This window comes from Symsagittifera roscoffensis, chromosome 2 (assembly GCF_963678635.1).
Source record: "Symsagittifera roscoffensis chromosome 2, txSymRosc1.1, whole genome shotgun sequence".
NCBI classification, from domain to species: Eukaryota; Metazoa; Xenacoelomorpha; order Acoela; family Convolutidae; genus Symsagittifera; species Symsagittifera roscoffensis.
Window position 1 is genome coordinate 64,345,183 of NC_087063.1, and position 25,951 is coordinate 64,371,133.

At 32.0% G+C, this 25,951-nt stretch overlaps 1 protein-coding gene across 13 annotated transcripts in view; it reads right to left on the bottom strand.

The window, feature by feature from the left end:
• Positions 1 to 25,951, bottom strand: part of LOC134840076 (hemicentin-1-like) — a 299,861-nt gene that overhangs the window by 88,536 nt on the left and 185,374 nt on the right. For 12 of the 13 annotated variants that reach the window (XR_010162399.1, XM_063855734.1, XM_063855732.1 and 9 more), the window contains 2 exons: positions 12,664 to 12,831; positions 7,956 to 8,189 (listed from right to left, as the gene is read on the bottom strand). Coding sequence is in view for 12 of the 13 variants with exons in the window: in XM_063855734.1 (XP_063711804.1) it covers positions 7,956 to 8,189; positions 12,664 to 12,831 (402 nt within the window). In the remaining variant the exon portion in view is untranslated. Of the gene's footprint in view, positions 1 to 7,955; positions 8,190 to 12,663; positions 12,832 to 17,572; positions 19,107 to 25,951 lie in introns of those variants that run through there. The other variant, XM_063855743.1, reaches the window with a different exon arrangement.

Sequence of the window (25,951 nt, forward strand, 5' to 3'; positions counted from 1 at the left end):
CAAACAGTTTCAAATCGACACTGAAACATCATAAAATTATAGTTATAACCAGCAGCTTCTAACTTGACTCGAGATCCAATCTTAAACCTCTGCACTCCATGCCTGTGAATTGATCGTTACAGATCTCTGCATTAAGTCACCGCCCTTATCTCTCTGATAATAAGTGAAAAATATGCTATTTTATTGCACATATCAATGTTTTGGCTACAAACACACCGCTATATTGGCAGGTCAAATTAAAATGCTAAGACGCGAATTTTATTCACCAAGAATTTTAGGCATTTTCCAACTTAAACTAGCAGAGAAAATACGCGAAACAATTAATTGATCGTAAAAACTTCAACCCTACTAGACATGGACATGCAAAGAGCTCGGCAGTTGTCCCTTCCCTTTTGTGTTACACCCTGTTATTTGTAAACAACCGCGTATAAGCAACCCCGTCGCAAATAAAATAAAAAACTTAGCAATTTCTGAGCCGCCATGATACTCGAGAAAATCGAAAAGGTTCAGCTATGACAGACAGGTCTCTCGAAAAAGCTACTATAACAGCAATGTTATTCATAGACTAATCTCACACCGTATAGTTTGGAAACTGAATTTTCCATTCAATTTACTTTTCGAAATAATTGTAAATGCGATGCGTTGCTCTGGAAAACTTTTAAAACCAAAATAGGAGTTTCACAATAATGTATTTTCCAAATCTATCAAGTGGCGGGAATTATCTGTACTCAAAGTGTAAATTTGTCAGTTTTTGACCTAAATTTTTGCTTCTTGGGGGGCGAGGTTTTACACTTACAGGCTAACAACACCAACATTTACTTGGATTAAATACTGCGTTGCTTATCTGAATCTAACTTTCCAATTAGATGAACAATTTGAGGCATCTCAAGATACGACTTGTTCATAAGGGACCTGGTCATTTTCAGAGACCCGTCTATCACAGTTGTACCCAAGAATGAAAAGATTTCTTCAAGGAAAAAACCTCCGTGTAGCCGATTTCAGCTTAGCCATATAATGATAACTTCTACCAGTGGTATCATCTTTGAAATCATTCAAATAGACCGTTTATTGATTTATTCTTTCAAGATGTGATTCACTTTCAAAAAGGCAGTGTGTAATGATTGTGATCCTAATAAAATATACACAACTTCAGCGAGCTAAGGAATCAAATTTTTAGGTCATTCGGTAAGCAGCTGAGCCTCATGCCAATTATTGGTTGCTTGTATAAAAAAAGGTTTGAATAACATGATGTTTGAACAAAAAGGAAATCTGGTACTATCAGACAGTTTTTCAACCTGTACTAAGCCACCATGCAAATAGTGGAGCCATTTGAGCAGTTTCCGCATAAATTTTGTTCCCGAGTTTTTTTGTGCAGTTAACATAAGTTAAATATTATTTAAACAGTAGGTTACTTTCCAACCGAGCAGTTTTATCAAAAAAATACAAGTCTATGCATTATAATTGAAAAATTAACTTTTTTCGATAATGCGTAGATATAAGAAAACATAACTCGATGCTCAATTTATTGCTGATTTCAACTGACTTTAACTTATAGCACTTAAAAACAACAAAAAACTGGATTTTTTTCAAGAAATTTCTATTTTCAAGCACTGCTGTTCATTTTTCCCAAGTATTTGATCTACATCATTCATGTTTAGGGAAAAACTTACACTTTATAAAAATTTGACCATACTTACAGATATTTATAATACAAGAACAAGCAAACTGTTGAACAATTTCGTGATCACTTTCCCAAAAAATATATGAAATTGCAAATTATATTGAAAGTTTACCTCAGGGGAGAAATCATCCTCTGAGGTAAATTTTAGAAAAAGACAAACCGAAAGCTGTTCAAGTATAACGAAAGATGCCAGCAACCGTTAATTTGCATCAAAAAGCAATTAAAAAGAATAAAAAAAAAAATTTTTTTTCTTTTCTTTTTGTAGGATTTGAGAATTTGAGAACAGCGGTGCTGTACATCAAGTTAACGCAAACTAAACATAGCGAAGTTCAAAGATAAAAAAAAGTGAACTTGAAACATCATTCATTGTTATACATTGATGCTCAATATGAAACTGATGCTCTACTCTACCGTCAATGGAGGCTCCACTCTACAGTCAAAATTCGATTCAAAGGCAAAAAGATTTAGTTGTTTTTCTCGACGCTGATGAAGTTTCTACAAGACTAGTCGTATCAGGGAAAAGCTCTGAATTTTGCCATTTCTCTTTAATTGGTCTCGAATAGTTTTTGGTGAAAGAATGTTGGAAAATTAGAACTTTTGGACAAAATCGAAGATCAGGTGTAAAAATGTTAGTCTTACGAAATTAATGCGACCGATTAGCTAGCCTCAAATCAATTTGAAACGATTTTGTTGTGAAGGATATTTGCAGCACATAAGTCATTATCGTTACGTTTTAACATTATGAAAAAAAATCTTCAAAGCGCGCATATATTAGTCCAGAGTAAGGAGCAGTTGGCTAATTTCAAACTCCCAGAACTTTGCAAAAAATTTTTGGAGGTAAAACCTTTTTCCTTAATTTGATTCGGGGAGTGGTAGATTTCCTCAATGGGGTTCAATTTCACTGTTAAAAATTATGATTTCGATTGCCGAAAAATGACTGAATAAAACAACACAAACTAAGCGTAAATGCTCCGTTTTCTTCGAAAGTCGGTGCGGTGCAATAACACTTTAATTACAGCCTTACAACTAGGGTGTATTTCAAAAATTATTAACAGCTTGAATTGCAACTAAATTTCTGTTTTACGTTATGCGGCGCAAAAGGTGATAAAAAACTAATTATTTTGATAGGATACGGGGCAGATAAATTTTTGGCCGACAAACCTTATATGTTTTTTGAGGGCTATATTGGCGCCATTATATATACTAATTTTGAAGCAGATCACGCGCTAAACAACGCTGTTTTTTGGTTATTATTTTCCAAAAAGTGTCCAAAACAGCTTTTTGGCCTATTTTTTCAGACTAATGGCCTGATGCGCAAAATTGTTTGTCAATATTGTCTTTATAGTGTTCAGGGAGAGCTTGGAAAATCAGTTTGATCAACCTAAAAAACAAGTTTTTTTTAAAAAAAACTCCGTCCCCCTTTGAAATTAAGATGCGATTTTTATATAGTTCTCCCCGTCAAAATTAGTATATAATGAAGCCGAAAGCACCTTTAGAAAAGTTCGAGTGTAGGTCTGTCAATATTGGATGTCCTAAAACAGTACCAAGAAGGAAACCCCCTAAATCTGCCCCTGATAAGATAAAATCAATTTAAGTAGCAATTATAAGGAGATTATAGAAAAATTAGCTTGATTTTACTTTCAATTATGAAAAAATGTATCCTCAAAATTTTTAGGCATGATACTGGAGGTTTGCATGCAATGATAAACCAGTATTTGTTTATAAAGTTTAGTTGTAGGATATAGTGAATAGCATAAAATGTGATCGATCTGCTATAAGTTTAAAAAGAACACAGTTTTTCAGAAGGTGAAAAACAACAGCTCGGCACAGAAAATTTTCTCTTTTTTTTCAATATTAATGTCAGCAATTTGATTTTGAGTACTGATATTTTTCTAAACCTTGTTACTGAGGTTTCCAATTAAAAAGTTTTTTAATAGAAAATTTGGCAATTATGAAAAAAGTTATTATGCAAATTGAAACAAACAACCCGTGAAAGGAAACCCAAAAATGTTCTCGATTTTTGGGTTTCCCAAAAATGTTGTCGATAAGATTCCATGTTATTTTTTGGAATCTTTAAAAAAAATTTCAAAATATTATTTTCTAAAGAAAGTTTCAAGAAACCTTTAATGCAAAATTGTTTTTTAAAACGAGCCAAATTAAAGAAAAATGAATCAAAAATGAATTTTCTGATTCAACTGGATCAAACAACTGGAAAATTTCTTCTGATTTTATTGGAAAAATCAGTTGAAATTCAATTTTGAATCGATAAAAGATTCACAATTTTTTGCGCACATTTGTAATTGGAGAGTGATTTTTGCCTTCAAACTTTGCAAACGAATATTAGCTGCATTTAAGAATGAAATCAAAGTGTGCGTGATTCAATTTAAAATTTTTTTTTTCTATCAACAAAACGGCCTAATTGGGTGTTTTTACTTTTTTCATTAGAAGAGCACTCTGAAATGAAAATTGTTTTTCTTTTTTCAAGAATCAGGCGCGGATCTGGGATTTTCTCGAGAGAAGATTGGACTTTCGAACAAAATTTCAAAATTTTGTCGAGCCTTTTGTGGTGTGATCCAATTGATTTTTCGAGCGCTCCCAAAACACTATTTGAAATAATTTTTTTTCGTCTTTTTTTGAAAACTTTGGCCCAATAATCGCTCGGCAGGTGCTCTTGTCTCAAATCTAGAAACAATTAATACTGAAGGCGTATTATGAAAACTTTAGGGTGAGTCTGAGTCAGACAAAAATGGATATTTCAAAATCCCCTTGCCCCTAAATCCGCTACTGTTAATAATAATGATTGACATTGAGTTTAAGAAATTATTAGAATAAAAACAACAAAATGGAGTGAATTCTGCTTCATTGGTGAACTCTCAGTCTTAAAATGATCTAAAAAAAATGAATTGTGCCGCTTATTTAGAAAATTTTTACGCTGAGCAAATATAACCAATTTTAATTCCATACAATTTTTTTTTGAGCTTTAGATAAAAATTTAACGAAAATGACCTCAGGGTGGCAGTTAAGATTTCGTCAGCTTACGTAAGTGTAGGTCAGAAAAAATTTTTTGAGAATCAGAATTTGTAATCTGACAACTAAAAAAAGTTTTCTGAAGTATTTTAATTTTAATTAGTGTGCAACCATTTGAAAAATGAGGAGAAACTTTGTATTCGGTTGTCTTGTATTTTTTCTTTTTTTTTAAAATTTTTACGCTAAATCAGCTACCACCTTAAATTATTTGAATGATTCGAGTACGATATCGTACCACAGCCCTTTCAGTCAAGAATCAGCATGAAGAAAAACTCGTTAAAATGTTCTATTTTTATTTCAACTTTGAGCGAATAAAGATAGCGAGCCGGCTTACAACCGCTTTTTATGCCTAACTTAAGCTCCAAAAACTTACTTTCAAATAACTAAAGCTAAATTGTGCAGGTTTCAGCGCAATAGTTGCAACCAAAAGCTTCCAAAAGATCAAAAAAATTCTGCAAAAACAATTGAAAAAAAATTGAACTTTTTCAAATTTTTGTTTTGTTTTTTGTTTGGCCAAGTTTCCGCAGAAGTTTTTGCCAATTTGGGTTACATTACGACTATAAAATATGCCTAACTGATAATTCTGAGTCAGATCCTTTTATCATACCACGAAAATTAAGAGAGATCAACCATTCATCATTTCCAGAAATAGATCGAGGTTTTCAAAAAGACTTCTTTTCATTTTCAATTTTTTTCAAGTGAGGTGGAACATGAGACTGAATGGCAAACTCTTCGTTGTCTTATTTTTGACACTGATATCCAATTGCAACTGAAAGACTTAAAAATATGATACCACTATTGATCTGATTACCTTCCTTTGAGGTACCAAAAAATACACACAAAACCTTAATTATAGTTCTTTCTTACCTTTTCAAGTTTTGTCAAAATGACAAAACTTCTAAAACGCTAGTTTACGACGTTTCACAGTCAAACTATACTGTAAAATAAAACTGTGAAATGGATAAATTTCCAAAAAGGTCATTTTCGCTGTTTAAAAACAAATGTTCCTGGTTTTAATTATACTGTAATGATTATGGGGGAACTCTGGACCTCCTGCAATGATATATATTTTTTCAAATGTAGCTGATGTTGGGTTAAAATATTGGTGTTTCATTATTGCAACAAGATGGTAGTTTTGTATTTTCAGCTTGAGACCAAATAGATCGGAAATTTTTTCGAAGTGAAATAGAACAAATCGATAGAATGATAATCACGGTTGCTATGCTATAAATCGAAGCTATACTACCAAGTAGTCTCAGCCGTGACACTCGTGTTTTGGACAGTTTAAAGAAGTATATAATTCAAAATTTGTAGTTCTTTTCACCAAGTTTGGGCGCTTGTTCGAAATGACAAAAATTAAAAAAAAATAAAATGGGCGCAAAAAAAGATAACAACTCAAATTAATAATGGAAATTAAAATTTGGAGATCTTAATTTCATCTAAATTGTCTCGCAGTCGACTAAAAATAAGAAGTTACTAGTACTGAATGAATAAATAGTTCAAGAGATATTCTTTTAATTCCTTTAACCAGAAGAAACAGCCAGACTTCAGTCCGGAAGAACACGAGTGACTACAGCTCTTCTAGAAAAGCCCAAATATGTGTTATTTATTTAACCCTATTGATTTTGCTGCCAAAATCGCAATTATTTTAACGTTGAATTAGTTTCCTTGCACAGGATGATGCAAGATTTTAGACACCCTTTATAAGGTTTATTCAAATTATATGGTTCGTTGAGGCAGAAGAAATGAATTCAGGTTGTTGACCTTTCGGATTGATGAACCTTCGACAGTCTAAACCGGTGGACGGACAAGTTTTGACTGGATGCATTAAAGGGAGAAAGCAAAATCAGAGATAATTCAAGTTCAGTCTGCGATTTTCTAATCCAGGATTTCAAATTGAAGCTAAAGTTGATATTGATTGATTTATTTTCATCCGGAACACAAGGCGAGCATTTTAGAGTAAATCTTCGGATTAAAAAGTTGCTGAAATAGTCGAGGAAAGTTATGAATGCAGCTACTGTGTTGCGTGATTTATGTGGGCTATTTATAATATTAAACGCGGTTACAAGTATTTATTTACTGGGCAAATATGTTTGGGATGTTTTACACCGATAGTAGCTCTACGCTTCTGGTAATTTAATGATAATTTAATAAATTTAAATGAGAAACACGTTTCTGAATATTTGAAAAAATAGATCGAAGTAACTTCTTCATGTTGTTTAGGCCCAACAATTGAACTGGTTTGTGCATTTTTCAAAATTTACCACTTATTTAAGGAAAACATAGAAGGTCCAAAAAAGCTGAATTTCTAATATAGACTCCTACCTTGAATCTCGATGATGAAGTTTTTGAGCCGAAAACAAGACTCAATTTCCAACATCATATGTCTACTTTGAAATTTCTTGACGATATTTGAGCAAGCATATGATGTCCTATTAATTTGCTTGCTTCAGAATTTTGATCAAAGAATAAAACAATGATATAATTTGATTGAAGATTATTTCCGTTGAAGTTCCAGAGAGATTGTTCCTTCTGGCATTTTTTCTAACTATCATAGCAGTCAAAATCGGAGCTCATTCTTCAATTGGAAGATTCATATAATTTTAGTAGTATGAGCTTGTACAGCAGAAAACGCTGAGGGGGGGGGGGGGGGGGGGTAGCAGGGCACCGGTAGGAGCAAAGAGCAAAGTTGGGAAAATTGATTTTAAAATAACAAATTTATCAAAAATAAGCTCTTATCTGAGCCAAGCCCCCCCCCCCCCCCCCTCCCACCCATAAACGTTACTGCAGTCTAAACACATATTTCTACTGTTTTAACGACTGAAACCAAATCAGGAAAGCACCAAGGTTCCAGTTTGAGAAATTGTCTCCGTTAAAAACGAATTGACAAGTGATAGCATCTAGCTTCAATAGCACCAACACAAATACAGTAACAGAATTGGTCAAAGATTGAAAATAAAGCTCATTCATTGTCATAAATATTATCGAGGTGACCCCAAACAAAATCAGAGAGCCAGGAAGGATATCGGTTTCCCGTTTCTATGTATTGCCAAAAGACGATCGTGTAATCTCAAATTCTATCATTAAACTTTATCTAATTAGAAGACAGCAAAATTTATTTTCTTCCCTGATTACAGTCTTCTTTCTCTCCTGATTACAATGGGCGGGGGCGGGGAGGGGGTTGAAAATTGTGAAATGAATCAGATCAATTGATATCACTAACTATTATACAAGTTGTACTACTCACAGTGGTATCTGGTGTACACTACTCGACTCTTGCTCTCTCCCTCCACGTTCTTGGCGGTGCAGTGCCACGCCAGCACACTCTTCCAGATGCCGATGTGATTGACAGTCATGTTCTGCTGCACTGAGGCTCCACTGCTGCTCTGTCTGATGGACACGTCTAGCACCTCGATGTTGTTGAAGGTCTTGGCGAACACGGGAATCAGAGTGCCCTCCAGGTAGAAGTTGAGAGAGGGACCTGGACGTTCACAAAAATCAATCGAGCAATGTCAAAATTTAATTTAAATTTCTTGTTCATAGATGCTTTCTTCAATTGACTTTATAAGAGACCTCGAAAAGAAAAGGAGCTAGAAAATTTGAAAAACAAACTTTCAAGAGTAATTGAAAAGATTCAATTATCTCTTTTTTTTCTCCATTTTGCCATTGTTTTTCGTTCAAGACAAAAACTGAGAAGAACATAGAAAAATCAAAAAATACTTGATAACCAAATTTTAGTATTCAAGATTTTGTTTTTAAATTTTAGATTTCTAAAGATACGTTGCAAAGATTTTTAGAGCGAATTCAACTGCATGAAGAATCATCAAAAAGGAACAATAATCGAGTAATGTGAACATAAGTTTTAGTTGTAAAATTGTGCATGTTGGGTGGAAAAAGAAAAAAGCCAATTATTTTTTATTCTTCTTCGATGTATATTAACATTTTTGGATACTTTTTACCGAGGTTTTTGTATCCGTGTTTCGATACACTGATTATTAAAACACTAAAGTTTTTAAAGTTCTTGATTTGATTACAAAAATAGCACGCAATTGATGTAAAAATAATCAAAAAAATTCCAGACTGAAAAGTTCTTACATTGGAACAGTTTTTGATTTAATGAGCTTGGTCCTACAACCACTATAAAGAGTGTTCCTCAGCACACGCTTTTTTGAAGCACAGCAAAAACATCATAACTCCCTATATCAAAATGATAAAAATCTGAAGTTTTGCATTTTTAGAGCTTCCAAGAACTGTAACTTCATTTTAAAAAATTATCCCGCGTTTTGCATTTTTGACAGGTACAGAAAAACTTTACATAGAGCAGGTAAAATATTTTCTAATACTTGTAATAAGGTTTTAATTGAAACTCGTAAGGTATTGTTTTTTCATAATGGCAGAGAAAAAAACTAGAAAAAAATAACAAAAAGGTTAAATTTTGCCAGGGAATTGCTCAGATTAAAAAAAAGCAAGTTAACTTGTTCAATTGAGTACAAACCAATTTTTTCTTGAAAGAATCTAAAAAGACCATTAAAAACTGAAAAAATGCTAAAAAATTTACACTAAAAATATTCCTCTTATTGTGCTAGTGTTTTCTCTGTCCAAACTAAGTTATAGATGTATTTTTGACAAAAACTGCTATTAAACAATCTGTTACACCCAAGTGCAAGTCATAGCATCATTTTGGAAAAATGCCTCAAAACACCATTTTGGAAAAGCAAGAAACCTTCACTCTCTGGTGCAAGTCATGACATCTTTAAAAAAAAAAAACGCATTACCATGCAAAGCCTTACATTTCGTCGCCTTCAGAAAACCTCCAGAAATTTTGAAAAACCACCAGAAATTCTCACGGACCAGTTTTGAGATCCACACAAAAAATCAGATACAAAACAATTGCTGCAGATGTTTCTCAGAGCCGTTCGTTTAGCAATCTAATTTCCATCAATAGCAAAACTTTTACTTATTTTTTTATTTTCTGGAAAAAAAACGATTCCTTTTAAAAACTTCTAGCAGGAAATAAATTATTGGAGCTCCCTTAGTTTTGTAAAAAAAAGATTTCAGCATTATAATGCATTTTTTCTGCTTCAGTTGCTTCTGCAAGCTTTAGGTTATTCAAACCAAAATCATGCAAAAGTTCAATCATACTCTGATCAAAAAAATTATAGTTTAAAATATTTTACGTCTTGTTGTGCACAAAAATGCTCGTAAATTATGCGTAAAATCTCAGCAAAAAATATTCTGACTTTCGGAGATAGCAATGCAGTGTAAAAATGCTATTATCAACGCCTAAAACACTGGTGAGTTCAGGTACGCAATGATTCATTCGCAATATTCAAAGCCTAAGCGAGATCGAAGAAACATACTTTTCAACACAACTTTCAAAATTATCAAGAACATTTATCTATTTTTATATAAAACTTTTTAAGTCACTGATTTAGATTTGGATGTTTTAAAATTCAGGTAGACTGGTTTTAAATGCTTTTAATAAATTATTTATAACTGAAAATACTGGAGGCGATTTTAAATTGTCATTATATTAATTTAATTGTTTTTTGAATGTTAACATAACAATTACACTTTTGTAATTGAAAGAGTCAATTGATCTTTGCTTTTCAAACGAATTGTAAATACTGATGCAATAATTCGACCAGTTTTTTAAATTTTGCGCATTGAAACCTTGGTTTTTTAAATTAGCAAATTTTTAGCCCAAAAAAATGATGGAGTAAAAAGTTTCCTTCCGATTGTTAAGCTTACCTGGCCGCACAAACTTCTGGTTCCACAAATTTTTTTATGAGCGCTAACTGATGGAAAATCATATTTTCGATATCTCTAGCAAACGCAACACAAAATCAAATAATGTAGGAATTATTTGCTTCTAGTGAAGGTTTTTATTTTTTGTTTTTTATCTTTAAATTGTAAAATATTTGAGCACAATTGATGCTCTGCTAATGCTTTGTGAATGATAATTTGGAAGAGCGAAGCAAAAGCAAAAAAATATAGCCAGAATAAGAATTTCTCAAAATGCTAAAATGTAACAAACTATCTTCTCAAGTTTGTATGAGTCATTTTCCAGCCTTATGTCTGTGTAGACAAACTTGCATCTCTGCAAAATGAAAAAAAGTCAACATAAAACTAACTCAAGTTGTTATTATATTCTCAATTTATTTGATGTGATTGAAATTGATTTTTTAATTTAACTGAACATATTAATCCTTATTGAGTGTCATAGGCTGACTTATCAGTGTATACTGTTTAAAACTGAGAACTGTGAAAATTAGCAGGGTTATCTTAAAGTTTGATCGGACAACTTAATGATATTGAACTTTTTAGGAGGAACTTTTTTGAAACATCGTTTTACGACGCAAAATCAACTATTAGTAATAGTCGCCAACAATGTCAATCGATGTACTATAATAAAAAAAATTCAATTTCGATCGAAACAAATAAACAAAGCTTTTGCCGGTGTTTAATCAAACCCGTTTAAAACATTTGTTTTAGACAAATTTAGAATTTTAATGTGAGATAATCTGAATTATAAAAGAGAGCATGGGCGGATCAAGGATTTTCTCGAGAAAGGGGCGTTTTTCACGACCAAAGTAGTTTAAAATTATTTGAAAATGTTAATTTGGTCAGCCAAAAATTCATGTTTTAAAATAGTATTGAAGGGGGATTTTTTGTTGAATCCCTGGGAAATAACCATCCCCCTTCCCCTAAAACCACTAGAGCATTAGAGCTAATTACTCGAATTTTTTTGACAACAAATTAGAAAGGAAATTGGTTTTGAGATATATAATTTTTCATTTTTTAAACGGAAAATGAAGTACTTCTAAACTAAGCCAGTCGAAGATTGGAAAAGAGTAATGAAAGCAAGTTACATAAAAAACACTGAATTTGCTTAAAAAAATCTCAACTTTCGAATTTCAAAGCAAAAATAGATGCCGCCCTCTAAGTTCTTTGAAGTTCTAGAACGATTTATGATTGGCGCTTTTTGATAACATTAACCCAACTTGAAAAAACTAGATCAACAGGTAAAGTTATTATTCCGCTGGAAGTCTAAAAATTAAATTCCACTTTCGAAACTAGAAATTGTTCACGTTTTTTTGCGCTATTTCCACGTGCTATTTACGTCACTTTGGGCAGATGAATTTCAATGAAACTCAAAAAGTGCATATATACCTCAGGGCATTTATAAATTCATCAGGGCATTCATAAATGCATCTGTAGTTATTAGAGCATTTTAACACTTGTTCCTTAAAAAAAATTAGCAAGTCCTATAAAAAGTTTTCGTTAAGTTCTCTACTTTTAATAGTCATTAAATAAGATCAAATCAGCATTTTAGTCATTTTTTTGATCCCAGGTTGACCATGCTACAATAAAAATCCCCTATCTTAAATCTTTTATAAAATTTGTAGAAAACTTCCTCTTATTTGCAATTTTTAGCAGGAAAACTCAAAAATGGCAATTGTTTCCCAAAAAACAAGGAAATTTTAGAAAAAAGATAAAAAATAATGCAAAAACCAATCTGAAAATGTTTCTATACCGTAATTACTGATGAAATTTAATGTTACACTTTCATGATTTTTTAAGTCTTCGTTAAAATGTTTAAATATGTTTATAAAATATGCGTTTTTGAACAAAATTTTCACAAAAAAACTCATTACGAGGCCAAATTTTATTGCAGTGAAAGACTTGACTCTATTTCCCGACTTTTTTTCTATCAGCTTTGTCTTTTTTTGGTGCATGCTTTTTTTTGAGGGCACAACATTTCTTGCCAATTCATGATTGTTACAGAAAATATCTTGCCTTCTGAGTAATCTCTGAATATTTTTCTTGAAGTTATTTTTAGGATATAGCCTGTTTTGCAGCACTTGGCTGTTTTGTATTTTCTTTATTTTTGCGGGAAAAAAAGATTTTCAGAAAATCGAATTATTTCTAAAAACATATATAGCACTACTCACTTGGGAACCCGTTGCTGCTGCATTGGAATGTCACTGACTGGCCCTGATATACACTCAACTCCCTCCCACTCCCTGAAGATGAAGAAGCGAAGGAGGAGGAGGAGTTACTCGTCCGTCCCGAACTGGATTCGATCACGCGCATTCTCACGTCATTTGGCCGGTAGTGATCTAGACAAAATTGACGAAGATTATTAACCACAAATGAAAGTCAATTATTTTGTTTTATTTGGACGAGTAGCATTTTTCGAAAGAAAAGAATAAGATGTTTTTAAAGACACGAGTGCTGATGACTGACGTCCTTTCATGTGCTTTGAAGTGCCTCTCAAAACTAATTATTCGACCTTAACACATTGTGTACTTAAGTGGTCTCATGCGAACCTCTATTGGATCAACAATTTATGTTTTCGAGTTGACATGGCCGAGAAAAAAAACGACATTTCCTGTGGTTTCTGGTCACGTCGCATAATAAATATACATTTTTGACCAAAAAGAGCAAAGCTTTTGGTCATTCTGCTCAAAATAGTAGATGAAAACAAAAAACAAAATAGGGAACTTGATATAGACCATAATCATATAACCATAAACTATATTATATGCTTCAATGATTTATCATAATTTCCTCATGTCTATTAACATTTCTTCAACAAGAACCAAAAAATCTGAAATTTCAGACTTTTAAACTCTAATGATTTCAAAAGAACTAAACTAAATCAGATGTCAATACAATTAGCGGGAGAAAAAACGAAGATATGGTAATATTAAGCTGGAATAATTTTATTTAAAGCATGAATTTAAACAGAGCTTGTTTAACCAGAATAATTGATAAAACAGAATTCAGAAAAAATATATAGTACAACAAAACTGCTCATATCAGAGCGAAGCCCTGAATGTTCCGACTGCTTTTAAGGTTTATGAAGAAGTAATTACATAAACAACATAAAAAAATTAAATGAAAAAAAATAAAATGAAACTTTTTTTCTTCTAAAAGTTGAAATTTTCGCTATTAAAATTACCCCCCCCCACACGCCACATAAACTACAAAAGGATATATTTCGCTCCTATTATCAAATCACTTATGGCAAGCAAGCTTCTTTCAAGCAATTTGGAACAATTTCTAAGACGGTTTAAATCTCCGCTTACGCGTTAATAGCGCGAGTTATATCGCGTGTTAATTGTCCCAAATGGCCGAAATGGCCAAAATGGCAATTTTTAAACCTCCATAACTTTAAGTACGAAAAATAATCACAAGTGAATTATCTTTTCAGATTTAAGCTCAGGACAACAATACCTTTTGAATGATATTAAAAAATCCGTCAAAAATGGTTAGTTTAAAAATTTGTCTGAAGAACAAAAACACACCCACCCCGAGCACAAATATTCCGTTACTTTCGTATCGAAAGTCGGAACAAAAATCAATTTAGATCCATGATAATAAACAGAACAAGTTTAAGCAGAATAATTGTTGAATACTAATCCAGAAAATATTGAGAAAAAAGTGAATTAGGAAAAGTGAAAAACCTTTATTGAAAAACATCCCTGCTTCAACTAAAGTTGCAATATTTTAAAGATATAGCCAAAAAAAAACTATATAATTAGAAACCAAAAAATAATTTATCTTTTATTTTCTTAACATCTGAGTTTTGAGTTTCCAAATTCATTAAATTGTCTTAGAGATCTTCAAAAAACAAGCAATTCGTCGAACTTTTTATGATCTTTTTATGAAATGAACAAAATCTGAGAAAAACTTTTATATGGAACATATTTTTTTATTCCTCTTGGTAAACTAAAATTTAAATTTCGCTTAAGAAATTAAAATTGTAACACCATTTAAAAAAAAAAATTTTTCCTTGAAAGTGGCAAATTAGTCTTTTTTTTTGGACCAATGAATTAGAATCCCAAATTTGGGAACAAATCAACAAACATCAAACAATGAAATAGTTCTAAAAATTTGAATCGGACATGCACTAACTTCAATACTTATTCCTGAAAAACAAAAAAAACTGAAAGAACAGGACAAGATACAATCGAATTAATCATAAGCTCACTTTTCTGACAAGGAAAAGACAAACTATGAAAAAAAGTGTAATTTTGAAAAATTACAACATTTATGGTACGTTTCAGCTATTTTGATTTTTTAAAATCACCTAAAAACAGTTTTTGGCCAAAGTCTTTGTGTCAGAAGCATTTTTAAAATAAAAATAGTGCTATAATGCTCCTCCTCTTTAAATACGCTAAATTGTACACCTCCTCTTTAAATTTAGCGTATTTCAGCATTTAACATACCATCGGACAAACTTCGTTATGAAAAAAGTGGCTAGAAATATTGCTCTAGAAAATTGGCTAGACACAGACAAAACTATAGACTTAGCACTGAATTATTACAATTTTTAAGAGTCAAACTGAATTGGAGTGCTAGTTGAAGGTCTTAAAATGTTGGGAAAACTGTTCAAAAAAACTGAGTAACTGAAATTTTGGAATATCGTTCAGCAAAAAACTTTTTTGTCAGAGAATTTACTGTCATTCCAAAATGTTTTGTTTGTCATTCCATAACAAGTTTTGTTTGAATAAAATGAAAACACTGTAAAACGAGCCCAAAACACAGAAAACAAAAATCCCAACCCGATTTCTCATGACAAAATCAAAACAAAAAGTCCCTTTCAAAAATTTAGTGTTAAATATTTCACTATACATAACAAAAACGGCGTAAGAACAATTTTAAATTTTGTTAACTTTTTTGCAAAGTTTTCTTGATGAAAAAGAATAAAAAAAAACAGGTCTTGTCCTGTTGATAGAACGTTGTTCTGTTTTTCGAAAAAAAAAACAACCAATTAATTCTGCTCGGTTTAGTTTTTTTTTTCATCTGACATGTTTTTTTTTTAAATTTTAACTTGCCATTTTGAGGTATTGATGTATTGAACTCTCAAATTTCAAAAAAAAAATCTACCCGTAATTGCTTTATGTAACGATATAGGGATAAAAAAAGTTGTCTAGTTTGCCAATTTAGGATAATTAATGCATTATATTTCGGGCTACTGACAACTAAGCACGTAACGGCGTAAACGTTAATAACGATGGATAATCATTCAATATTGATTTGAGTTATTGTTCCGACTTTCGATACAAAAGTAACGGAATATTTGTGCTCGGGGTGGGTTTTTTTTTCTTCAGACAAATTTCGACTTTTTAACTAGCCATTTTTGACGGAATTGTTTTATATCAATCAAAAGGTATTGTTGTCCTGAGCTTAAATTTGAAAACATATTTCACCTGTGATCATTTTTCGTAGAGTTATGAGGGTTTAAAGATTGCCATTTTGGCCATTTTGACCAATTTGGGACAATTAACGCACGATATATTAACGCGTAAGCGGAGATTTAATCCGTCTTATAAATCGTTCCAAACTGGTTGAAAGAAGCTTATTTGCCAGAATTGATTTGTTACAAGGAGCTAAATCTATATTTTTGTACTTTATATGGCGTGTGGGGGATGATTTTCACGAAAAATTTCAAATTTTAGAAAAAATTTTCATTTTATTTTATTTCATTTAATTTTTTTATGCTTTTACCTCTGCTCCATAAACTTTAAAAGGCAGTCGGAACATTCAGGGCTTCGCTCTGATACGAGCAGTCTTGTTTGACTTTAAGATGACGTTAGAAGCCACTAAACAAATCTTTTCGCAGTTTGAATAGTGCGTTGGGTTAAAAATCTAGTTTTTGCAGTTTGAAACAATCTGAAAAAGTTGAAAATGTTTTCATTCCTTCTTTTCACGAAATAGGGGGCAGTTGAAGGGTAGTCGAAACGTTCAAAGTTTTTCCCTAATACGAGCAGTTTTTTAGTGATTGCGCTCCAGAAAAACTTCGCAAAAAAACACTTAGTTGAAGAAAAAACGCCGTCCATCAAACAATTAAAAACAATTTATTTACTTCATTTACTCTGTTGGAGCAGAGTGCTTTCAACAATTTGTATACTTACTGAAAATTTAGTTGTTTGGGAACTTCCATACTGGTATAGTTCATTTTTAAACTTTGAAACACATAACAGACAGTTGGACAAGCACTACTGAAGTCTCTACCGAAAATAAAATCTATAGATTATTGTTCCGACTTTCATAACAAAAATGAATGAATATTAATGTTCGGGGTGTTTTTTCTTCAGACAAATTTCGGTTTTTCAACTAGTCATTTGCGACAAAATTTTTTATATTATTGAGAAGATATTGTTGTTCTGAGCTTTTATTTGAAAAGATATTTCACTGTGATTGTTTTTAGTAAAGTTATGGGGCTGTAAAGATTGCCATTTTGGCAGATTTGGGACAATTAACTCGCGATAGATTTTTCGCCATTAACGTGTAAGCGGAGATTTAGTCCGTCTTAGAAATTATTCCCATTTGGTTGATGCAAGCTTATTTGTCATAAGTGATTTTTTACTAGGAGCGAAATGTATTATTTTGTACTTTATATGGCGTGTGGGCCGATTTTTTAAACAAAAAAATCTAAAATTTATTACATTTAATTTCTTCAAATTATTACTGCTCCAAAGATCCTAAAAGACAGTCGGAATATTCAGGACTTCGCCGTGATACGAGCAGTCTTGTTTGCATTGTGCTAATACATAAAAAACTAAATCCGGTTTGAAAGTGAAAAACCAAAGCTGATATTCAGCACCAGTTTTCTTATGTTTTTGAAAAGCATTATCTGAGCTCCGTGTCAAAATTGTGTTGAAAGTAAATTTGTACTTTTGACTTGTAGAAAGATGACCATATTTGGTCAATTTGTTGCCACAAATATTGACCAGATAAATTTCAGGAAAAAAACCAACTTCTCTTCGGTTCTGATTATGCATTTGCCTAATAACCTTCCGCAAATTTATAAAAAGCACATCAGGTTTTCAAGAAGTAATTTATGTTTACCACTTGACGAAGAGTCGGCTTCGAATGTGTAATAGTTGTAATCCGCAGAAGATTCAGGCGAGGCTAGCTCACTGTCAGGAAATAAAACTAACGCATCCTTTATGGACATGCCTGCACGGCACAAACTAATATTAGTAAAAAGTGTTCTTAAAATTATCCAACTGAATATGAGAAAATAATTTGTAAAAACTTTACTTGGTTACCAAGGTCATTAAATTATTTATACTCGAGGAGCAAGGACTAATAAATGAACAGTGATGAGGCGTAAGTAACACGGGTAAAAAGTAAAATAAGACTCCTCAAATTTTCTTTCAAATAGTTCATAGAAACAAAAGTGCCGGTTGCAAGCCCGAAGCGACTTGGAGCTCTCTCGTCAATTGAATTGCAAATAAATTCTATGAGCTGAATCAAATAATATAGTGATAATTAAATTGCTGCAAGGTGACTTTTACTAAAAAAAATTACAAGCTAGCTAAACTTATCTTGATGAATTATATTATTTTTTCTCCAAGACAGTCTATATTGGTAAGATAGTAACATATTGGTTGTTTTATTAAGTTATAAGATACCCCAGCCCAGACATTATTATAGTATTGAATGTTGTCTTTTTTCCATTAGGCAATCGGAAACTGTTTTTCAACTATGGTTGTCTCAAGGATTTACCCTTAATCTGTTTTCTTCACCTAATTATTACCATCCCAACAAGTTGGAATACCGCGCCATGTTAGCGCTAATAAAAAGCCCAGAGAAGTTAAGTGTAATAATATGAATGAAAAATGATGAGCGGAGAGAACGAAGGAAAAGAGGGCGGGTTAAATGAACAAGAAACGAGGGGGTCAAAGGATGGATGCGGTGTCTAATGGGGGAAGTCGTGCAAAAAATAGCGGCACTGCAAAACTCACAAAGCACACGTTTCATTTTTGCATCCTATACACGTAGCCTACAAAGGTGAAAGTCAAAATTACAAATAAATGCTGGTAAAATTTCATTAAATTACACAGTTTCGACTGATTTTCTTTTGACATGTTCCGTTTGAAATAATTCAAGGTAATTTTGCTTCAAATCTTTCGACGTCATTAGACATAATTATTTTAGCGATTTCATTTGAATTGTGCCTAGAATTGGTTACAGACTATTATTGAAAAGTCACTCCAACGGAAAATTGTAAAATTATTATAAGAAAAGGCGGGCGAAAAAATCGTGACGGATATGGCTGAAGAGTATAACCGACGGAGAGTAGACGGTTGAAGGAATGAATCAATTAGGACTTGTTTGAGTATGCTATTTCGGATGGTAGTATTATGCTTTTTCAAACACGTAGCTTATTATTTCAGATGGTAGTGTGGTTGGCCTTGTATCTTACAACAAGTATGGTAATAACAAATAGAGGTGATGTTACGCGCACTTGATTGAAGAAATCATTAAAACAGATTATTGAAAAATGTTTTTGAATGTCAAGTCTTTGATTTCTGTATGAGCTCCGAGAAGCTTCAGCCATGATTTTTAAGCTGCATGAGTGCCTATGAAATGTCACTTTGCTCCAAATATGGCAGTTTTTTTCGTCGGTAAATAAACTATAAAGCAGTGAAAACAGCAAAACTATGTAAACTGAAGAATATTTTAATTTAAAGATCTGATTGCTTAGATTTTTTTCAAAAATAGTTAACCTAACGAGAGATTTTTTCCATTTACGTAAAAAATGAAGAAAAGGTTAATCTTTGTGGATTGGGAATTGCCACAGCGATCAAATGTTATAAAAGAGAATCAATTACGATTAAATGCAACCAAAAAACAAATAACCAAATTCACCCCGTATCATTTCACCAAACCTTTCAGGTGAATTTTTGAATTATCTTTCAATGTAGCAAAAAAAAGTAACAAAGCTGGAAAAATATTTTGATATCTTTCAGTATCAACTCGCAATATCACAACAATGAGGCGGAAAATCGATGCAAGTTTTAAGTTGAGAAATTGTCACAGACGGTTAGGGGTAAAATGAAGATGAAAATTAGAGCAAGTTGAATGAAAAATCGATTTGTGTTAAGCAAGGGAGCATAAAAATGCTGCAAGTTAAATGGTACAAAGGTATTAATGTGAATCGAGGGTTCACCGAGTAAGTTTTTTTGTCAAACTGTTCGAACAGATTTAATATATACTTTTTACCGCCTCAATCTATAGGTGAGTGAATTGTGTTCAATTGTGGAGCGCCGCGTGCCCCAAATGCAAAACCGGTAGTTTGCTAATTAAATTACGTCATATGAAAAAAGATAGCCCTCCTTTTAAACTGTCAAAAAGTCACCCGTCGATGCCAATTTGGGCGGAATAGATAGACCCTCAGAATTTCTGTTAGTGTGGCTGCACGTTCTTTCAATGCAGGGCCGATTCGTTACGCTCCGTAAAAAATCACTTAGTTTCTATTTTAAGAATTGAATATTACTGGAACATTTCGAGTAGTTCACGCGCCAATTAATGATTTAAAATTTCAAATAAAAAATTAAAACAAATCTGCTCAAATCAGAGTGACGCCTTGAATGTTACGACTTCCCTTTCTGGTATATGGTTTGATTTTGAAAAATTGAAATTTTTGAAAAGATTTTTTGAACTTTTTTAATACAGTTATCATAAAATAAGTCAACAATTAGCTTTCCTCTTTTCAAATGGGAACAATTTCTAGGCCGGAATATTTAGCCGCTCATCGGATAATAGCACGAAGTATATCCCAATTTAATCATGATTATAATTTTCAAACTAACATCACTTTGCATAAAATGTTCACAAAGATGCCTTTGTAAATTTAAGCTGAAGAAATCAAGAATTTTCAGAAGATGCTAGAACATTCTGTTAAATAGAGTTACAAAAATCGAGGTTTGGCAGGCGTAAAAAATATTCCCAATTTTTTTTCCACTTGTTTTCGAAATTGGAACAAAAAACTGTTGGTCAGCTGGAGATGGAATTTTGACGTTTTTTGTGGTCACAAGAACTAATACAGCAGTTTAGAACGGTAGCTTGACAAAAAAAGGAAAAAGGAGTGAGTTATTCAGACTTCTAACAAGTTTGTTAACTAGTAATTTTTTGTTTATAGTTCTCTGAGAATTTTCATTTTTAGCCGTTGTTCAAACCTTTGAAAAAACTAATAATAATTTTAATGTTAAGCAAAGTAAGAGCAGAGCAAATTTTGTTGCTTCACAAAAAAACTACACTGCTAAACAAAATTATTTGGTGGAAAAAATTATTTATAATAAAATAAAGTTTGAAATGTTTGTCTCATAACTATTTGCACCAAAAATTTCAAAAAAGTTATACATTAGGTCTTAGTCAAGCGAATAGCAAAATTATGTTAGTTAGTATAAAAATTAGTGTCAAAAAAATTGGCATTAAGAATGCAACAGCCAAATGGCCATGTTTGATTAGGGTTAAATAAGGAAAATTCCGCTGCCAGTGTATGGAGCGATGAGTTATTTGTGCTATAAGACAACTCAATTTTCGAAAAAAAAAGTGACGAAGTCTGTAGAGATAATGGCTTAATTATCGTGCTCAGCGCTGCCAAGGTTTTGAGCGAAATTTTTTTTTTCTGGCGATTTTGTATTTTGAATTTCAAAAACAGCGACGGAATATGTATTGTTACCGTTTCGCAAAAAATCAAACAACGACGGGTTATTCATGCTCCGCCTAATTTTTCTTCTTCTGTTAATTTCGGTTTTAGATGTAACTTGTTTGACAATATTTTTTCTTTTTCAATTTTGTAATCACTCTTTATTAAGTTTGTAAAATCAACTTTTGCCATCAATTTTTGTAAAATCGAAAACTTTTTCAGAGTTATTTAGGACAGTTGGAACATTCTAGGCTTTGCTCTGATACGAACAATACTTTTTTTCCAAATTAAAGTTATTGCTAAGTACCTACTGTCGCTATGCCTAGAAAACTTAATTTTGAGTATTAATTTAAGAAAAATACATTTTTAAAATCTCCACAGCTTCAATTATCGGGTCGGTCAGAAAGGATCACAGACTTTTTGAAGCACGACTGCTCGGAGTAACCTTGAACATTTCGATTGCACTAGTGCTAGTCTCAAGCAATACGTGGTTGCAAATGTTAAAATTAGATCGTTTTCATTTTTTATCAGTAAATGTACTAGAGTGCTGATTTAAATTAACCGGACAAAACGCGTTAAACTTGAAATTTAAAACGCGTTTTTCTCAAATTGGGTTGCGTTTAGCTGAAAACTCATGGAGACAAAACTTGTTTAAAATTTTAGCAGAATCAATATGGTGTAATTTGTTTTAAGAAATTCTGGCCCAAAATTTTACCCCAAAAAAGGGGTCCTGTTGGCTTTTCTTAGTTAATCAAGAATTACGCCAAAAATACTCAATCGATCACAAGCATAGTTATATCAAAATAAGCTTCTCATGTAGCCCAACAAACTTTAAGAAGGGTATATTCTCCGAAAACAATTTGCAAATTGTTCAAAAGTTGTTTTTAAATAAAAAGTTGGTATTTTTTATAGTAAAAACTACCTTTTTTGTCTATCAAACAAAAATAAATTAAATTATACAAAGTTTTGGAAAACATATACTTCTTAAAGTTTGTTGGGCTACATAAGAAGCTCATTTTGATATAATTATGTCTGTGATCGATTGGGTATTTTTGGCGTAATTTTTGATTAGCTAAGAAAAGCCAAAATGACCCCTTTTTTGGGGTAAAATTTTGGGCCAGAATTTCTTAAAACAAATTACACCATATTGATTCTGCTAAAATTTTAAACAAGTTTTGTCTCCATGAGTTTTCAGCTAAACGCAACCCAATTTGAGAAAAACGCGTTTTAAATTTCATGTTTAGCTCGTTTTGTCCGGTTAATTTAAATCAACACTGTTGTAAGCAAAAACCTTTCTTATTAGCTTGCCTGAAACCGGTTTTGAAAAGTTTTAAGTGAGGTTTAATTGGTCAGGCTTAGAAACTTGCGCTGGCACTTTTATCGCCATAAATAGTCTGAGAACACACATCAGTTACTCCAGAACATGTTCAGTTTTCAACCTGCAGGGTGTTAAGAAATTTGAATTCAGGAAAAAAAAACATTCCACTTTTGACAAACTTGTTGTTTGAAAAAAAAAATATTCTGATCGCAAAAAGGATCTGAAAAAAAAACGACCCACGCATGATATTTTCGCTACTTTCTTTAATTGTCGGAATACGAAGTTGCCATAATGGCAGTTCAGCAAATTGGTCGAAGTAAAAATTTTCAATCGAGCATAGCAATAACACTAGAGAAAAGTGACACTCGTGAAAACTTTTAGGATTTGAGCTGAGAATAAAGATAATTGCAGGTGCTAAAAATTTTTATTTTGCGATTTTGATAAAATGTCATTTGAATTATTATTGAATTATTGAAATTATTAAAAACTGAGTACCACAAACTTTTCGTTCTTTTTCTCAAAATTTTAAGCAAAAAATGAAGTTCGCAATATAAATGAAATACTAACAGTCTACAAAATTGACAAGCAGTTCAGATGAGTATTAGTTTTGGATGGTACCGGACAAAAGAGAACATAAGTAGAGCTTAGTTTGTTTAAATTAATAACTTAATGGTTGTTGTCATTTTTTTAATCACTCAAGAACTTTTAGAGGTTTCTGAGCCAGCTTGTTTCTATTTTAAGAAAACACTTTTTTATTTTAAGAAGCAAGTATAAATTCAAGAAACGCTTTGTGAAAATATTGAATAGGAAATCAGATAATCGCCAATAAACCGAGAAAAAGTATGTAGTGAATTTGAAAAAAACAGCAATTTATCTTCATCAAATATTTGACACGAGAAATAAAACCTAACTGAAAATGAGTATCAAGATACATTTTTCAGTAAATATGCCATAAAACCATTTGAGGTGGATTTTGGAGAGATAGAGATAGAAATAACTGAAAATTGTACCGGTTAGATAAGCTTCGCGATCTAAAATTTCGACGACAAAAGACCAATAATTGATTTTATAAAATTATCAGCCTCAATTTTTCTTTTTCTAGAGCAATAGATAAAAGTAACATTTGAGACAACTTATGGAGGAAAAACAATAATCATAACAGCCCCTTTTTTATGGGAGGTGAAAGAAAAATGGAAAAAGTAGTGGAAAGTTCGTTGGAGCTGGTCAAGTGTCAAGTTCCGTCAAATTAAGACATTTAAGCAGTTAGTCTAAAGCGACTTGCCACAAAAGTATTAAGGGTAAAATCAGCTGTACATATTTTTTTTAGATAGAAATTACTTTTTCAACCAATTTTGAATACGTATTCTGTTCCTCAGACCATTACTAACTCTGGAGTTAAAAATAATAACCGTTATCTTGTCGCTATTAATACAAGAAATGAAAATATTGATCTCATATAGGTTTGCCGGTTGCAGGAAATCAAGTTGATCAGGTTTCAAAGGAAGACTTTGAAACCAAATTGCTTTTTCGCCAAAATCTGCTTCAAATTTTCACGCTTTCCACTCGAAGGTGTTGAGTAAATGTTGAAACTTGTATAAGAGCCAGTTATCAAAACAGTTTTTCAATCAGCAGGTAATTCCAGAGTGTTTGTTGGGAATATCGGTTCAACGGGGCGGTCAATTGGAAGAGCATGTTTGCGTTGCACATATTTGATGAACTATGGAACGAGTTAAATTGAGAATAAATTGATTTCTTTCGGAGTAGGATTTAACACCAAATGGAGCTCAGGTATTTGTCGTGCTTAAATAAATGACCTGTCACAAAATAAAAGAAAAGTAGCAAAAAAGTTTATATATGATGCGGATTGTTGTTTTTCATAACATCAAAATTGCATTTACAATATGGTGTGGTGTGTTATGTTGACAATCTATAAAATCGATAAAGATTGCAATTTATGTCGCGACAAAAGTTTTATATACTTTTTTTTGCATATCTGCAATAACACCATTTAACTTCATGTGTCAAACATAACAGAATATATAGTGAAATACTTGATAAAAGTTTTCATATACGTGCAATTGATTTTTTTTGGCTAAAAACGATTTTTTAAGTCTACAAATGTAGCATCAAGTGGTCAGCGGAGCTTTTCGCATGCTGTTATCTCACCAATACACTCCTAGAACACATCATAGAAAAAAGATCAAGTAAACATCCTCCCCTCTCAACAGCTTGGGGGGATTATAATTTGATCTTTTTTCTCTGGTAGTTCACAAGAACAGTACAGTAGGATGCCAAGTTATTATTATCATGAATGCCCGCGTTTAGTGGTGCATTTGTGGACGCACTGGTTAAATGTAAGTTCTAGTTTAAGAACTCGTTTTTCTTTAGACTAAAAACACTTGTCGTTTTTTTTTAACTATGCAGCTTAAAATGTTACTATTGTTTGTTGCAGCCCAAAATTTTACTACTTACTATTGTTTTTGATCGTTTTTCTGGGCTGGGTAAGGCTACCACACCTTCAAGCAACGAGCACGGCTCATGGTGCGCATCGAATATCTGACCTTTCTTTCTTTTAAATTTGTTAACTCGTAGAGAGTTTCTATTAAACTCTAAATAATCACTATTTTTCAAACCCAAAAAAGTTCATTTTTTATTGCTTCAAATCGATGATATTAAAAATCGAGTGAAAAAAGAAATCAGCTTAAATTCAAAAGATTATATAGCAAATGAAAAGTAACGCTGACAACAAAATTATTAGCTAATTAAAACAATTAAAATGAATTCAAATTGATTATATTTAATACTAAATAAAATTAAGATTAATTTTCAGCTATGTTGAATGAAATCTAATTCATTGTAATTAATTGTTGATTGTAATGAATTTTTCAACTTATGGTCACAATTCTTTAAAAAGTTTGTCAGCGCTATGTTTTATTATTAATTTGAAAATTTTTCATATCAAATATACCCATTCTAATTAATCATAATTATAATTGACTTTAATCAATAGCTCCTTTATGTCAGCGTTATTTTTCTTTTGTTCAATGATCATTTTTAACTGAATTTAGTTACTTTGCTTTTTGGTTATCCGATTTTCGCCACTTGAATTTAACATCAATATTGAATCTAATGAACATATTTTTGCTGTGGATAACCATTATAACATTCGGAGGCCAAACTATGCTTTTTGGGAAAAGTAAGCGGATACCGCAACAATTACGCGCCCTTTGTTCTTTTATTTTCTTTGATTTTAGCAAGTTTAAAAACTTTTGGATGAAAATAATTGTTTACAGAATTGTAACAAAAGAACAAAAAATTTCAAGAAAATTTTGAAATTTTCTGAAAACCTAGAGCCAAGTTTCAATTGAATTGAATGGTTCTTACATTGCAACAACTAACAATAAAGTTAATCAAAACTTACAATAATTAGAATGTTAAGAACTTTTGAAACTGGATCTAAGACAGTAGG